Source organism: Abramis brama (genome assembly GCF_963993115.1).
Source record: "Abramis brama genome assembly, chromosome: 20".
In the NCBI taxonomy this organism is placed as follows: Eukaryota; Metazoa; Chordata; class Actinopteri; order Cypriniformes; family Leuciscidae; genus Abramis; species Abramis brama.
The window spans coordinates 20,891,065-20,908,823 of NC_139982.1; the positions used below are offsets into that span (position 1 = coordinate 20,891,065).

The 17,759-nt window shown below is 36.3% G+C and overlaps 1 protein-coding gene across 1 annotated transcript in view; it reads right to left on the reverse strand.

Annotated features, from left to right (window-relative positions):
- The window catches only part of celsr1b (cadherin EGF LAG seven-pass G-type receptor 1b), a 48,944-nt gene that overhangs the window by 26,927 nt on the left and 4,258 nt on the right, over window positions 1–17,759 (reverse strand). The window contains exons 2-5 of the mRNA XM_084094250.1: window positions 7,135–7,773; window positions 4,501–4,723; window positions 2,873–2,988; window positions 1,647–1,735 (exon numbers count right to left, since the gene is read on the reverse strand). Of these exons, the coding sequence (XP_083950376.1) occupies window positions 1,647–1,735; window positions 2,873–2,988; window positions 4,501–4,723; window positions 7,135–7,773 (1,067 nt within the window). The remainder of the gene's footprint in view (window positions 1–1,646; window positions 1,736–2,872; window positions 2,989–4,500; window positions 4,724–7,134; window positions 7,774–17,759) is intronic.

Here is a 17,759-nt window from a genome sequence, read left to right on the forward strand (position 1 = left end):
ACATAGTTTTTGAGACACCATTTCACAATATGGTATGGCAGACAATTCAACCAAATCTTGTTCGAAACTTTCGGACATCAAAATAGAAACGGCCAAACGGATGTCGCTAAAGACCCGAATATGTAATAATGATTGCCAAAACATTCATGCATTTAAGGGTTAACTTCACCACAACCTTACCATATGGTCATATTATCTTTCATTATTTTTTTTTTTCATGAAATAAAAAAGCATTCAGGAGATTTACAATAATAGTCTGGGTGTTTTTATGTTCATGTGCAGCAGAAGAAAAAAAAGCGTGCCATCTGGCGCTTTTAGAAACTCCAAGTGTGTCATTGTAGTCCCAGATTAACTCAACAGGGGGTTTGCTATTGTCTGCGTTCCTGATCAGACTATACTGAGCTTGGACTTGTTAAATGACAGGGTTAAGGGGGAGATATAGCCACAATGGAGCAAGCACGACATATGCATGGGGGAAAAAGGACTTTGAATCTAAATAGACGTCTTTAGAGTCTGATCTTTCCATAAGAGTTTACAAGTGTAAATGGTGCTCCAATCCAATAATACACTCGCTAACTTGCATGCTACATTATATTATATACATTTTGGATGCAACTACTGGTCTGTGTTGGGCTTTCATCTGTTTAATGCAACTTGGGTCGAGGTTAAAAAGAAATTAAGGACCATCAAAAAAGAGAAACCTTCAGCATGTTGACTCAGGGACAAATGTTGCTTTTTAAAGAGACTTCAGTGAGATTCTCTAAAGGTTCATTATGTTTCAATTCAGGAATACTGAGACAGACTCAATTAGTTGCTAAAAAAGCTTTCTTTTTTTAATTTTATTTTTTACAAATACTATTTTAATGTAAGGCAGCATGTAAATAAGGTTACTAAAAGGTCACTTAGGAACATAAGAAGGGGTTAATGAGAGCTTAATGCATTCAAAGTGAATTAATTGCATGTGTAACTACAAAAGGTTAAGGTTTTCGTAATTCAGCAACAACAAACAAAAAAAAAACTTGAGAACTACTGCTTCAAAACATGAATACCTTATTAAATAATACTATGAGTTACAAAATACTCTTAAAAACAAGACGCTGTGTAATAAGACACCCAGGTAAAAGAGAAGACACAACTAGCTTTTGGCTGTGAAACATGAAACATGACACATGACATATTACACACGCACCAAACTTCACGAAAGCTGCATTTCAGCAAATGAAATATGAGGGTTGAAAAACTGAACAGGATAAAAGACGTAGAAATACAAGATGTTTCTTTTGACTAGAGTTCTTAGAAGGTGCTGTGAACTTTGATACAGCTAGAGATGCCGCTGATATCACGTGTCTTCTTTCATGAAATATGGACACAGAGGCAATGATCTCATCAAGAAGCACGCGACTTGTGAGACTTTCTCTGGCATAGGACCAAAAAAATTCACGAAGTACAATCAGAACAAATTCGTGCATATTCTTCGTAAAACCATTCTTACATAATGCATTGCACAATCAATGCTTAATGAATTTAAGAACGACGTAAACAGCATTTCATTTCGCTAATGCTTCATGAATTAGGTCCATTAACTTTCCAAACACATGCACTACATTGACCGCCCCTTCTCATTGTGCTCAATACAAATGACTTACCTTGTTGTAGTAATGTAGATGTACAGTGTGCCATTGTCCATTGCCAACCCCACCAGCTACAAATGGAGTCACTGTGGTTTTAGATTCTCCTAAACAAAAATAACAGGAAAGAGGAAACCATTTGTTCAGTAATTTTGCTAGTGATAATCGCATTTCATATACACATAGCTTAACACAATATGCAATACAATACAATTCCCAAAACACTAAATTCCTAACAAAATGGCTCCAAAGCACCTTGAGAATTTTAATATGTGTGGCATTTTTCCAGTCTAGTGGACAAAAAAAGTAAATCATTATCGAGGAGATAATGGCACGTCAGGACCTCCTATGTCAGCACTTTCCCTCAGTGCATACACTGTTAAATATCATAGTTGTTTATATCTCTCTCCAACTTAATTAAGTTGAGTGATGGCTAGTAAGCGGGGATGGACCTTTGACCTCTGAGGGTTCATAATTTACCAGAATCACTGTGTTGTTTGATGTTTTACATTCCAGGACAGTGGAGGAAATGCCTTTCACTGTCTTTATTCTCAGCTCATGTGGAAGAGTGACCCTCAGTATTGTGGTTAGACGTAACAAGCATCTGCTAATACTAGGACACTCTAGAGATGAATTCCACTATCGTGTTTCCTTTGGAAAAAAAATCTGACCTGTTAAAAAGACAGTACGTGGTATTTCACGCACACTGACTAGACAGTAACTCTTGTTGATGTGTGAGGTTCAACTAAACAAAGGAACAGGTAGACAGAGGAAGTGTGTTTTAATGCTCTTTGGCCACCTGCTTCCTTTGGCACAGCTCTGGATGAGCAAATACGCACTAATGTTTGGGATTTGACACTCCAAAAAAAAAGTAGATGAATATTCAGGACTCAAAGGCTTTGTTCAGATTCAAACCGATTGAAAACCAGTTAGTTGTTAGTAGTTTGAGCAACAAAACAAAACAAAACAAAAGTCAAAACTACAAACTCGATCCAATACAAATATATGTAGTTTAAAATCTGATTAAAAATGTAACATGAATGTGTCATTCATTCACATCATTTTTTTTTTTAAATGCATTGGTTTCTTGGGTATTTTCATTAAACAAAAACATTGGGTACTGTTCTTAAAAAAAATAAAAAATAAAAAAATTATCTAAATTATTTATATTTTATTTTTATATTAAAACTAAAAATACAGATTAATTGAACGGTGCCGTTTAGAGATGAAAGTCAACTACTTACCAGCAGAGAAGGTCAGCTGGATTTGCTCTTCGACAATTTCAATCGCAATGAAATCATGCCTTTCATTAAACCTGCCATTATAAAGCAGCAGGCCGTTTCTCTCCCTGGTAGCAAACCTATGAATAATTAAAAAAATAATTAAAAAAACATTCAAAACCTAAATGCATCATAATTAGCTTGTTCAATTCAAACCTTAATGCATAACAATTAGCTTGTTCAATTCAAAGTAAGATCCACAGGCTATTTCAAAAAGTTTCTTAAATAGGTTTAAAAAAATGTTTTACACCAGATTTATCTGATATTCATCAGACATTCTATTTGAATAAATATTAATTTCTGATCCACAGATCAAGAGTCCAGGAACATCCTAAGATCACTCACAACAAAAACATGCATGCTTGACAGGAGAGTAAAAAAAGATAGGGAGTGGAGGAAAAGGAAGTGATAAAAGCTGCCAAGAGACACAGCTAGAGGTAATGACGCTGTAATGGACGGGGGAAACTGATACTCTGATGTTTGCCAACCTCTGGTATCTCAGTTGGCCCTGTGGTGAGGGCACCTGGGAGTTTTGCAGGGAGAGGTGTCAGATTGCACATGGCAAAGGGGCAGACTCACAGGAAGTACGAACAAAGATACCTCATCGCACGCGGCATCCTGTTTTCATGTTTGTCATGAGAAGACCTTGTGTGGCTGGTATGCATTCGTGTCTAATTTGCTAGATCGGTTACATGGTAATTAATAAATGGCACAATGGGAAAGTGAGGAGACGTGGTAGAGGTTAAACAGGTGTTTACCCTTAGAAAAGTTTTAACAGCAGGACATTTTCCCAGGACAGAACTGCATGAGATTTAGATGCGAATCAGATGTTATTAACTAAACGTGACAAAAATCATATAAAAAAAATCAAAAATCATATCAAATGAAATAGAAATATGTCAAAATAATATAAACTAAACTGAAACTATCAAAACCAAATAACTAAACCTGAACTATAATGTAAAATATATAAATATAGTATTAAAATGTAAATGTGTTATTTTGACTAATAAAATTAATAATTTTATTTATTATCATTAATTAATAAGATTTTTATTTTATTTTAATATTTTTAAAATATTTTAATTATAATTTATTAAATAAAATGTATTTCATGTATTATGAGAGTATTCTTTTTAAAGTATTAAAATATGATCTTATTAATAAATGTATAATTTTATTATAAGATATTTTTATTTTAATAGTATTAAAATATTATTTAATTAATAATATATCTAATTTAATTGTTTATTATGGGATATTTTAATAGTATTAAAATCTTTTTATTTTAATAGTATTACAAATATTGTTTTATGAATATGTAAAATTTTATTGGTTATTACAGAATATTTTAATAGTATTTTATGTTTTATTATTTATTATAAGATATTTTATTTTAAAAGTATAAAAATATTATTTTATTAATAACATTTATTTATTATCAGATATTTTTATTTTAATAGTATTTAATAGTAATAAAAAATAATGGTAACCATCGGCTAATAGACAATGTTGTCTAGAGAGGTAAGTGCATGGATGGATGGATGGGTGGATGAAGTGATAGATGGCGTAACTCTAGAGGGTTTACTGACATGAAGGAGAGGGTGAAGTGGAATCTCTGCCTCAGGCCTCTGAAGGTGACGAAGGACTGGCCAGGGAAGCTACGTGTGGTCATCTCACAATAGGGCTTCTCGTACTCGCCGTCAGGACACTGGCACAGGAAACCTCCCACCAGAAGGTCCACACACCTGCCTCCGTTCTTACACACACCTGGAACACAGCGGCCTGAGTGCGTGTTCACCTCACAGCGCTCTCCTGAAAAGAAAATACCCGAGAAACATTACTACAACAAACTGCTTTTTATGCTTTCTGAAGAAAATACGAGTGGTGTGAAAGTTGATTGTCTAGGGTATTATTGCCAAGGTGTTGCTGTGCAGTGCTTGAAGAACCTTTTTCCACAATAAAGAACCTTTTGTGCATTGAAAAGATTCCATGGATGTAAAAGGTTCTTCATGGAACCATAGATGCCAATAAATAACCTTCATTTTAAAGAATGTAAAAGGCTCTACTGTGATAGAATTTGCAGACAAAAGTTCAAGTTGTTAAATTCTGACACACTCCACCTTTGGTTTGCTAAATGGTGACAGAATTTTCATTTTTTTTGTTGAATTAATTCTTTAATAAAATGGACAGTTCAGGTCCTGGATGCTGATTGGTCCTTCTATTAATGCTAAATGAGGTAACAAACCCACATTTCATACGTCCACTGACACATACTAAGTGCAATTCAGCCATGGGACTCAATTTCAGATAATAATTGGAAACTTGTTCCCTTCACCCAACCTTCTAACCCAGCCACTTGAGTGAGCTTAGTTTTAGTTCCAACAGGACAAAGGCTTCCAGTTCTGTCCAAACGAGAAAGTTTCAGAGAAAGCGTTGACCACCATGTCCTCTTTGCTTAGTGATTCCAGGCAGGCTGCTGTGCTCACTGACCCAGACCAACCTTTGTTCATACTCTAAAGAAACAGGACCAAAGCCAAGCAACAGAAGAACAATGAAAGGCCCTGGTGGTCTGTAAGACACCTGTTATGCTCCACTAGCCTCATAACGGGACATGAGATCTGGGGTGAACCGATGACGGCTCGCTATTGGAAAATGCTGCAAGCAAAAGTGACATCATTCACATTGTTACAGGTAGATGTTTGCCAGACGGTTCCTTTGATATTTATCACGGTAAACGTTTTTGAGGTTGTGTTAGGGGCATTTGACCAAATTAAGATTCAATTCAAGAAAAAAACGTAGCTGAAAGATGAGACTGCTTAACTTTATATTGCAATAAAGGTCAACTGAACCTGATGATTTTGTTTCCAGAGTGGTTTTTTTTAGCAATCTTTATATATATTAATGACCATAAATACTATGGTAACACATTACAATAAGGTCTCATGTTTAGCATTAGTTAAGGCATTAACTATCATAAACTAACAATGAGCAATATATTTTTTACAGTGTTTATACAGACGGACGGATGGATGGATGGATGGATGGATAGATAGATAGATATGTCTTTGTACGACCTTTATATATATAGTTGGTTTGGTTTGTTTTCACTGGGATAGACGCACCCGTAGCACAGGACACAGAAACATGGCGATAACAATCTTCCCAAAAATCCATCACCATGCTGACAAATGCAGCAGCTGCGGAACAAACATCTGAGGTTTGCTTGGAGGACTTTACCTTGTTGCACTTGTAATCCTGTATCTCTGATTCCAGGCCAGCTTGGTGTGCACACTATTGTGTACCTGCCATTACCTTGACAAGATCTGGGCCCAGAGGAACTATGTCGACTGGGACACACAAAAGAGGTTCCAAAGAGGTAATGATCCAAATGTCGGTCAGATAATCCCTCATTTCTGAGGAATTAAAGGGATACATTACTCTGTAATGAGAGAAACCCATGAGAGGAACTACAGAGGCCACTGTCAACACCTCTAGTTATGACCACATACTACCTGAGGGCTTGACAGGGCAGGGGTTCACTACTCTTTACTGTAGTTAGGAAACCTGAGCTGACAAACAGACAGAAGCTGTCAAAGTGAATGATCCAGTGCGGGAGCTCTGAACCTCGGGACTGAGGGTCTGGATACCGTTCCTGCTGTCAAACTTACACAGGATAATTCCTTCCAACAAGAGCTTATCTCCATTCAAGTTATGACAGAAGCAAAACTAATGGCGCTCTCAACAGTCTGAGCAACTGAGAAGAAGACAATTTGCAACCAATTTGAAATCAACCATACTATATCAAAACACAGGTTATTGATATTAGCCTAACTATAGCTTGGATGTGGGTTAGAGATGTGAATAAACCCCTAAACCTAAGCATTAAAAGTCAGCAAGCAGCAAGTTTTTGACGTGAATCATACCTCAAATCATGCCGTTTGTTGAGAAGAGGTGTTGTATTACTTTTCTAGGCAAACAGACTTGCAATTTTCACTTGGGCGCCAATGAAATGGGTAAATTATTGTGTGTGTGCGCTATTCAGAATTTAATTGACAATGCCTCTTAATTCTGAATTCAATCCCCGAAGTGGCCAACAGGATACAATTCAAAATTGAATGTAAAGATTTAAAATGAACTGACATTCAAAGAAATTCATATAACTGAAATGTTCAACTAAAACAAGCAATGATAGATAGATGATAGATAGATTAACAGATACTGACCTGTGAAATCTTGCGGGCACTCACAAGTGAACCCCCCCTCTCGGCTGCGGCACTTCCCGTTGTTCTGACACGGGCCTGAGTAACAAAGGTCCACCTCCGTCTCACAGTAGTCTCCAGTGAATCCGTCAGGACATCGACACCGTAACCCGTTCACAGGGTGTATGGGCCTGAAAAGAACCGTGTTGGATGCCACGAAGGGAGCCGTACTGTCAAACTTCAGAACGGCTACACACTTCATGTAGTTCTCACAGGGCTCACGCAGACAGATATTATCATCAAACGGCAGGACGCGCTGAGTTGAGATTAGCCTCAACAAGGTGCGGTTAAGGTACATCTGCTCCTGCAGCTCCTCTGATGGGAAATAACGTCCCGGAGCTCCACCCGGGAGCAGGGCCGAGAAAGTGACGTTGAGAATGCTGCCGCTAACGTCCGTATCATTTTGGACGTTGAAGACGAAGACGCCATCGGGGCTGGTGGACAGGACCGCGGCTACACCTTCAGTAAAGAGTGAGAGCAGAGGGGAGAGGAAACGCTCCTGAGACATGTTCTCCAGACGAACGGTAATGCTGTTCGTCAACATGTCATCTGTAATGATGGTCACACGTAGGGTGCAGAAGGCTGAGACCTGGTGGAGTCCATCTGTGAAGACACAAGGTACATTGAGGGAGTCGATTAATGTTTAAACCAAAATAAATGCCATGTCAGGAGCTGGCAGGTGGTAAGTTTACATTCTTGAGAGTGAGATGAACTTTATGAACATGCTTGAACATGGAGCTCAATTCATGTTGCAATGTGATTGTTCACCAAGCACTTCTACCTTCACAGTTTTATGATCATTATTCACACCTTTTGAACAGCATTACAAGGTTTGTTGTGGATGAGGTGTTGATTACCGGTTGTAATTTTTTTTACAAGGAGAAGTATAAATACATTATTCTGATCTGATACTTATTTGAATACAATAATAGAATATATCTGATAGGTATATATAATACTGCTTGTATTATTATTATCATTATTATTATTATTTCCTTTTTTGAAGTAATTCCAATCATATTTTAAGCAATTCAAAACCATCATGGCAAACAGTGCGCATCTTAAGTGTCTCAGCTAAAGGACATAATACATTTTTTATTGGCTTTAATATATCAGCCAAATTTTCTTAGCGGGCCAATAACGATAACATTAAAAATTAACATGTATCGATCAATACCAATATGGTGGCCGATATATCGTGCATCCCTACTAATAATAATAATAATGTTATGATAAATAAACAAATTAATGAATTGTATTGTATATGCTTTTGTTGTTAATAATATTATAATAATTTTTACAAGGAAAGAAAATGAATATTTTCTGATGCTTATTATAAAGATATTGCAAAAAGTTTATTATTATATAATATTATTACAATTTATTCATAATAAATAATTTAATGAAAAAATAATGTTTATTATTGTCATTAATTAATATATTAATAATTTATATATACATACATATACACACATACACAAATTTGTGTGTGGTGGTTCCATTGAAAATGTTGGCAGAACAAATAAAAAAATCTGAACTACTAGTCTGACGGCCAGCAGGAAAAAAAAAATCTACCTTCCTTTTCATTCATCCCCACTTTATCATTACCAAATGTTTAAAAGTGTTTAAGTGTTGTGTTGTACACCTGGCCACTGTCACATTTGCCCTGTCCTTTTGTTTGACAGGCATTGTTCATGGTCCAGCGTATTCTTTAGTACCAATTGAGGGCTCCTAGTGTAAAGGGCCCCTATGTCATGTGAATGGAGAGAGCTATAATTGCAGGACAATGAGGACATGTTTCCACTCTGTTACACTGTCTTTTCACATTCTGTCAGCCAAGCCAGACTTGCAGTTGCAGACACAACAAGGAGTTTCTCTTTCTAGACGCACACGCAATTAGACACATGCACACAAAAACGCCACGCGTACACATTAAATTATATTAATACATTCACACACAAACACAACAGTTGAACAAGTCACAGCTATTGCAATCATATTCCATTTAAACAATTAAGTTTAACAAACATCACCCTTCTTATTTCCATTTTTTATTATAACTAAGGAGATGAAATAATATTTAAATATCATAGGCATTCTTACAAAAATATAAAAAAATGCACAATAGTGATCATCACAGGCATTGGTAATTAAAAAATATATATTTCCTATGCAAGAAAGTTTTCCACCTATGTTTTTACTGTAGAAAATATTTTGACATGAATTATTTTGATTAATGCAATTATTTCAATTAAATTGTGGAATCGATTGACAGCCTAAAACTAATTTCCTCCTATCTTTACGCCTTAAACATGGAGTGTCCTGGTAAGCTTGCAATCTTGGCAAATCACAAATTTGTCAAATACTAACCGCAATTTTCCCAGAAGTTTCTATGAGGGGAACGGCTTATAACAGGTCACATCCTGCTCCATTGTGTTCATAATACTCAGTAATCCCATAAACTACTTAACTAAGTTTCTTTTAAATATGCTTAGTAAACTTTGCTAAATAGTGCAAGAAATCTGATCCTTATATGGAGAAGAACGCAGTAATGTATATGCTAAGTGGTTTCCTGTTTTTTGTCTTTTCTTTAATGAGGTGTGCAATACAATCCCAACTTTGTATATTACTGCCACTCTGAAATGCATTAAGTCTCTCTCTTGCTCCCTCTCTGTTGACTCTCTTACCAGTAATTGCTATACATAAACACTCTGGCATAAAATAAAATATTACAGAGACACTTTACATTAAGTCATAGTACTGATGAAAACTGATCCAAGCACTTTAAATCTGCAGACAGCACAACTGTCGAAAATTTTACTTAGTTAATTTATCTAGTAGTAATCATCACTACTTAAATATGTATCATACAAAAGTAAGAAATTGTCATTGAAATCTAATCTTAAAACTGCACAGTCATCAAACATGTAAAACCTAGTTATTCCTACCAGAAAAAGAGAAGCAGAACGTTCTCAACTAAAAAGGCATACAGGTGATCTTGGATCCTCTCCAGGAAAAAGCTTGTACAAAAGAATGATAATTCTCTAAAATCTGTCTATACAATCAAATAGGAATCACTGTGTTAATATGAATATCATACACAAGTGTGGGTGGTCCAGAGCAGAAACTGTACCAACTGATTCCAGAGACTGCAGAACCAGAAATCAAAGCAAAAAATTATACAATCATTTGTTTAAATGGAATAAATTAGCACCGCACCACAGAAAGTCCAGCTTCAACGAATCCATCAAAACTGACTGTGGAGATTATGACACTAGCAAAGTAAACTACATTGAAATGTTCACAGTTTCACTTGGCAACAAACTCCTTTGCAAGACCACTGAGCTGTGACAGTGTGTTCAGTTTTCTTTTCGAACAATCTGAGAATGAAGGCAAACACACAGAGCAGCTTTTCGGCATAGTGTTTTCCGAGGGAAAAGGCCAAACAGTCTGTGCAAAGATAATACTTCAGTGTAGTTTAAATACACACTCTAAAGACACTTACTCGCAGGAGCTGACCTGCAAATGAACACAGTGGGAAGTTTAGAGGTTATCACCTAACTGTTAAACTGTCCTACAGCTAATGTCAACCTCGGTTTCCTGGTTACCAACTACTATGTGGATGACGTGAATCAGAAATCTGAGTCTAAACGCCTATTTCCACGCACTCTAATCATCATGACAGCTCATAATTTGTATGAGATGGCAATATCATATGATATAACTTGTCTCATGTGAAAAGTACAGCTTATTTTTTTTAATTATAATCATGGTTTTGTTTAGGTTTGAGTCACGCATTTTTGTACAACTTCGCCATATCCTAAACATTTTCACAACTTTTCATGAGAATGGTTGCCTTTCACACAAATAAACTTTGCTTTCCATTTATTACTTAAAGCACACTTTAAGTATGCTTACTTCGATACAAAAGCAAAAACACTAATTACAAGCATAGATAAATACAACAAAGTCACAAAAAAAGTAAGGTCTAACTGTAGTGTATGTATTCAGATACAGACATGTAATAATTAGGCCCAGATGTAAAATAATAGTGTTCACTGCATAAATTAAAAATAGATTTTTTTTAATTGTTGTTTGATTAACAACACTGTCAGAAATAGGGGTACAGTAGGAGTCCATTTCTGTCCCCCAAGGTACAATCTACACTAACATACCCCATAGGGCTTATTATTGGACCTCAAGGTACATATATGTACCTTTTTGAAAGTCAAAAAGCATTAAAAGGTACATATATGTACCGTTTCTTTTAAAGGTTAAGGTACAATATCGTTAGCCTCATAGCATAATTGCCTAAGGCATATTTAAAAAAAAATAATAATTTAGGCAATTATGCTATGAGGCTAACGATATTTTACCCTTGAGTGTACAGCCCCAGTGACAAGCCATTGTACCCCTTAAAGGTACAATTATGTACTTTATTTTCTGAGAGAGAATAATGACTTAGACAGCAGCAGGTATTCCGACTACAGGTTGCTGTCACTTTAAGACCGAATGCACGGATCTATGGATCTCACGGAAAATAATGTTACACATCTGATTTCTTTCTCAACTGTTTACATTCACTTAAGACACAACCGACTGTGTTTACGAGATACTTGCCCGAGACTGGTATTTTGACATAATTTTGTGTCTGTTCAAGCACATGGAGATGCGAAAGAGGAATCAATGTGCGCACAGATAACAGCGCGCAAGAGCCGAATTGGTGGTGAACCTTAGCAATTAATCCGTGAAACACATGCATACCGAACCGTGGGGCCTTGTCTGTACGGATTACGGATCAACTACGATCCGATTAACCCCTAGTATGGCACATCTGAATGTGAATGAGATTTGAGCTGCAGTGGAAGGAAAGTTTGGTAACACTTTTTTTTAAGGTGACGTAGTTACATGTTACGACATGTACTTATTATAGTAATAACACTAAATTATGCATAATTACAAGTAACTACCCCTGACCCTATAGTAAGTACATGTAGTACTTGCTCAGTACTTGTTTGAGTAAGTACAAATGTAACTACGTCACCTTAAAATAAAGCAAAAGTTTTTCAGCAAATAACAACTCAGAAGACTTAAAAGTCATACGGGCTGAATTTATGGTTGATTGTACGGAAAAGACTAATGTGAACATTCTGCTAAACGGAAGAAAGGAAGCCATACGGGTTTGGGTGGCATGAGGTTGAGTAAATAATGACAGAATTGTCATATCAGGATGATCTAATGCTTTAAATATGGAGTGTCATGGGGTGAGAATACAAAATGTTGAATACAAACACATCAGTCTTAATTGTCTCTTTTCAGTCATCTGTCCTGAAATGCTTCTCAAAAAGCATGTGGGAACATTCAGTTGGACAGCTGATTGGCAGTTGGCTGGTGCAAAAGTAGCAGGGAATCCCAAAAAACTCCTGCCAAAGCATCAGTTAGCCAACGCCAAAACACATGTCCTGCTTCACTGGCAGTGGCCACAGCAACTTCACGGCTGATAGCTGACCTAAATATTTTGCGAAGCTGAGCCAACTGGTGCCCGTCGCACAATAGGCACAGCTGAGAGAGGGGCTACTGAGAGCACAAGGCAATGAGGGCAGGGCTGTTCCCTTTACAAAAATCATAAACGTTTTTTAAAAGGACTTCAAATATGGAAGTCAATTTCCACCACATAAGAAAAAAAAAACATGCTTTGGTAAATAATAATTATGAGATAAAGTCAAATTATGACATAAGTCATAATTATGAGATAAACAGACAAAATTATTAGATAAAAGTCAAAATTATGGCAAAATCTCATATATTTTGTTTTTCACATAAATATCTCATAACATAAGTATTAGATAAAATGACATGGTTATGAGATATTTATGTGAAAAACAAAATAATTATGACATATCAAGTCAGACTTCTAATATAAAAAGTCAAAATGATAAGAAAAGTAAAAAATAATGCTAAAAAGTATAAATTGAGAATTATGACATACAAATTCAAAACTAGTCGAAATTATGAGATAATAAATTTAATGAAAATGATGTGTCAAAATGATGACACACCAAGTCAATTATGCTATAAAAGTCAAACTTTTGACATACAGTGAAATAGAGATAATTATGACAGTTGAAATTATCACATAAAAAGTCAAAAGTAAGACATAGTAAGTTATAATTATGAAATAAAAAAAATGAAATTATGACAAATATGAAACGTAAAAATAGTGGGAATTCTATTGCAAAATTAAACATCTAATATCAAATGATGACCAATTAAAAAATATATTAAACGTATTTGATAAATGATATGGTCCCATACAGTATATTCATGGGTATTGAGGAGAGATTCCCTGATATGATTGTAAAGCACTTTGGGTGTACAGTAGTACATATGAAAGCGATATATAAATGCCTCATTCATTCATTCATTCATTCATGTACTGTATTTGTTCATTTTTGCAGAAAATATTTTTTCTGTGGTCATCGACGACAGCATGCCACTTTAACATTCTATGCAATCAAAACGTTCAGTTTTGTTTGTTTCTTGCTTGTTCAACATCTATCTTCCGTTCAAGCCCTACATTCCTTCTTAAGGCCTATTAAAAGCTTTCTCCCTGGCATGGCTTGTGTGGAATGTGGTAAGTTGCACTCTGAGAAGTTAATGAACAAAGCATCTTTCTAGAGAGTGCATGGTCTAAAGTGCCTGATAATGGAGACCACACCTTGGCCGGCCTCCCTCATGAATCTGTTGTGATTCTTGTTAACATCATCGGTGGCAGGTCTGCTTTGATCCCTTCAAGCACATACATAAAACAGAGGGGAGCACAGTGAAATGGGACCTTGCAAGGTGTGGATTTTATGGGTAGAACTGTTAATGTTGCCCAAGGCCAAGAGACATGCTTCTGCTTGGTTATGCATTAGTATCTGTTAGAGGTCGTTGAGGATTGAAGCACTTATATAAAATATTAATACCTAGGCATTAAATGCCTTTATTTAAAAATGCAGCAAAATGCAGATGCCACCAAATACTGAGAAACTGGAAGCTTCCGCCTTTATTACTCTGCATTAGATTAGCTCATCCAAAACCCTTACATTTCTTGTAAAGGTAGTGACATGCCGAAATAAAGAATTTCAATTATGAAATCCTTGCTGAATAAAAATATGTATCTTACTGACCTCACCCACTTTTATAATGCTTCTTGACCTTTTTAGAGCTTGGGAGCCATATCCTGGTCACTGTTTGCTTTCATTGTATGTAAAAGTGCAGCTTCTACATTCTGCTGAACTTCTCCTTTTGTACTCCAAAAAGGTCATATGGGTTTGGAACATGAGGGTGAGCAAATTACTACAGACATTTCATTTTTGGGTCAGCAGCTTTAAAACTTTGATTTGGGAGAACTGCGATAGTTGTATAAAATTCTTAAGATTAAACAAAGAATTTGCCTTGATTGCATCATCGTTTCATTTAATTGTTAAGGAAGGATTTCAGTATCAAAGCCTTAGCGTTAGAGAAGATAAAGCCCAGTTTGCCCTTTGTACTCGTGCAGTCCAATGAAAAACCTCCATTCACCATTCCTGACTCTTTTTCAAATAGTCTTTGGTGTCCAATGGCAACAGCTTGTGCCTGGAAGAACAGTACTCCTAAGCTCTATTTATGAGTAACACAAACTCTGCAATCATTACCAAGCTTTGTCTTTTGATATAAAAATCTACTTCATGCAAGTGGTGTGATCCGGAATATTGTTTTACTGTCACGCAGGTACACCAGTCACAACATACTGTGCCTGACTGACAAGTTTTGCAGTTGCTGTTCTGATCTCTGCTCTTTCACCAGACAGACACCAAGTGAGTGCAAAAAACTCTCTCCTCTTTCAGCTGTGTCCTTCCTTTAAGGTTTCGACACACAAACAGCTTTGTCTTCACTGACAGAAATCTGCATGTGGACAATGCCTCCCTCCTCTTCGGATTTAAGAAGCCCCCCGAATTTCACCCCCTACCCTCCTTCTCACCCCACTTCACAAAAGGGGCCCGTGCTTCAACCCCCCAGCTTGGCGCAAAACGCTTAAGAGCTCCATAATGCTCCCCCATTCTCCATGGCAACAACAACGGAGAGCCAGAGCTTTTCAAAACTCTTTTTCCCAGACGTCCTTCAGAGGACGTCCATGAGGGAACCCAATGGGATGCTTCGTTCCATTACCAGAGGATTAAGAAGGAGATCAGCTTGCTTAGCGCAAGTTCCCCCGGTTGAAAATATCAGCATATGTTGTGTTTTGGATGTTGGTCCACACCAGGCTTCTTAACTAGTTTAACCAGCAATACTTTCTTGTTCTTTCTGGTCTAATGAAGCAATCATTTCCTTCCAAATCAACCCAACATTTTTGAAAGGAATTGACAAATGGCCAAATTGGAATTGTGGAAGGAAATTTTCTTGTCAGTTCTTCACAAACATATTGCCTCATATGCAGTTTTTTATCAAAGACTTTCTTAGTATTTCTGATCTAGTGAAGAGCAGCATGTTTTGGTGCACCACCAAGACCAGCACTAACCTACAGTACATAAACCAGCCTGGACATGCAAGGAAATTCATGTTGGCCTAAACTGGTCTATGTCAGCATTAAAAGTGACCTGACCAACTGCTTGATGCCTGCTTTTCTCTGAAAAGTTCACAAATTCCCTGCATGGTTTAGATGCTTCGAAAAGCTGATAAGATAAAGATTTCATGCATAAGATGATTTAGAACGTGCCGAAATAAGGATAAAGACATATGCACTGCCATTAACGGAAGAAATGTGTGCACCACAAGCTTTGCATCAGTCGCTGCGTGAGATTTCACTTATAGACGAAAAGGGGATTGATGAGATACATCAAAGGTTCAAAAGATAAAGATGAAAAGATCAAAGATTATGAGAAGTGCCCAACCTTTAAAATAAAACTGTAGATCAAAAGTTGACTGAAGAATTAACCACAGATGGTCCTTTCCTGGCAGCTCACTCTCTCGAATTAGATATTGAATTATCACTCAAAATCCAAATGGAATGTTGTGAATGGAATGCACTGCTGGGGTTGAGTCAAGACTGAATGTTAAATGATGCAAAGTAACTAACACTAAAGATGAGGCATGTGCTGGGAAAGAGAAGAACCACTGAGTCAACATGAATACAGATGCTGCAATGATTCATATACATTAAATACCTAAGATTTTTAAAACTTTACAGTGTACTTGCTTAAAGCTGCATTCATATTAACGCAGTCAACAATTTCAAGGAACAAAAGGATAACCTTAGATTTATCAAATAAGCATAGTACATCATGTGTATCCAACTCTCAACTATCTCTCTCTCTCTCTCTCTCTCTCTCAAAAAACAAACAAACAAACAAAAGACATTTATTTTCCAGCATTAAAGAAAAAGCTTGAATGGTAATGATTGACTGGTTTAAAAGCGCTCCAAATTCTCCCAAATTTTAAAAAAGGAATAGAAAAATGGCCACATTTTGTGGAAGGAAATGTTCTTGCCAGTTTTTACAAACATATTGCCTCATATTCTTTTTCTTTTCTTTTTTTCTCTGCAAGACTGTACTAAATATAATTGCAATCAATGCGATACTTTGAAGCATTTAAAAAAAGAATTTATATCTAATAAAATATCTGTAATTTATAAAATGTATTAAAATGTATATTAAAAAGAAAACAAGGTTAAAAAAAAGTATATTCATAATGTTTATAATGAACAAAAGCAGGATTTTATTCATCATAGGCAGTAATGTTTGTGTTCTCCCTCCACTGCCACTGTGTACTAGGAAGTTATTTGCCTGCCCACTAAGCAGTGGCACATGACATTTCTCAGAATCAAATTAAGTGGCAGTGTATCATTGGAACTACATGCTAAAGGTGCATCTCTACTTACTGGCTGATCCTGATCCTCTGTAAGCCGTGACAACAATTAAACAGAAGAAATCAAAACAGCACAAAACAATCTCTAGTTGTACCCAGCCTACATAGGAGTTTTAAAGGCTCTTCAATTAATCCCCCAACATTTTCTTGTCAAATGTGACACCTTATACGAGACGATCGTTGTGAAACTACCACTCCATTGACATCAGTTCTAATCCTAATATCACATGATATCTTGTTTGGACATGCAACATGGTTTTCAGCTTATGGATTTCAGTTATTTTAGCTTTTTTTGTTTTGTTTAATTTTTCTCAAATTAATCTTGGGGCATGGTACAGCCTGCAGATGCAGAATGTGAATAAAGACTTGAAATCATAAGTCAAGTCAAAACCTCCTTTGACACGTGATCAGTCACTGTCAAACAGGCATGGCATTCTGTAAGCTTTGGCTCCTGGGAAAAATGTACATGAAACGAACAAATCTGACAGGTAAGAATGACATTTGATTTCTACAAGATTCAAAGGGAGAAGGGATCACTAACTTTTATTCATGTTAGTGCATGATAGTTGTTAGAGGGAATATGTTCTGATGCATCTGAGGAATGTGGGGGAAGATCAACAACAGTTAATTTGAAAATTGTTGGAGAGTACCAATTTAGAAACAATTACATCTCACTATCAAACACTGCTGTACCGAGTAGA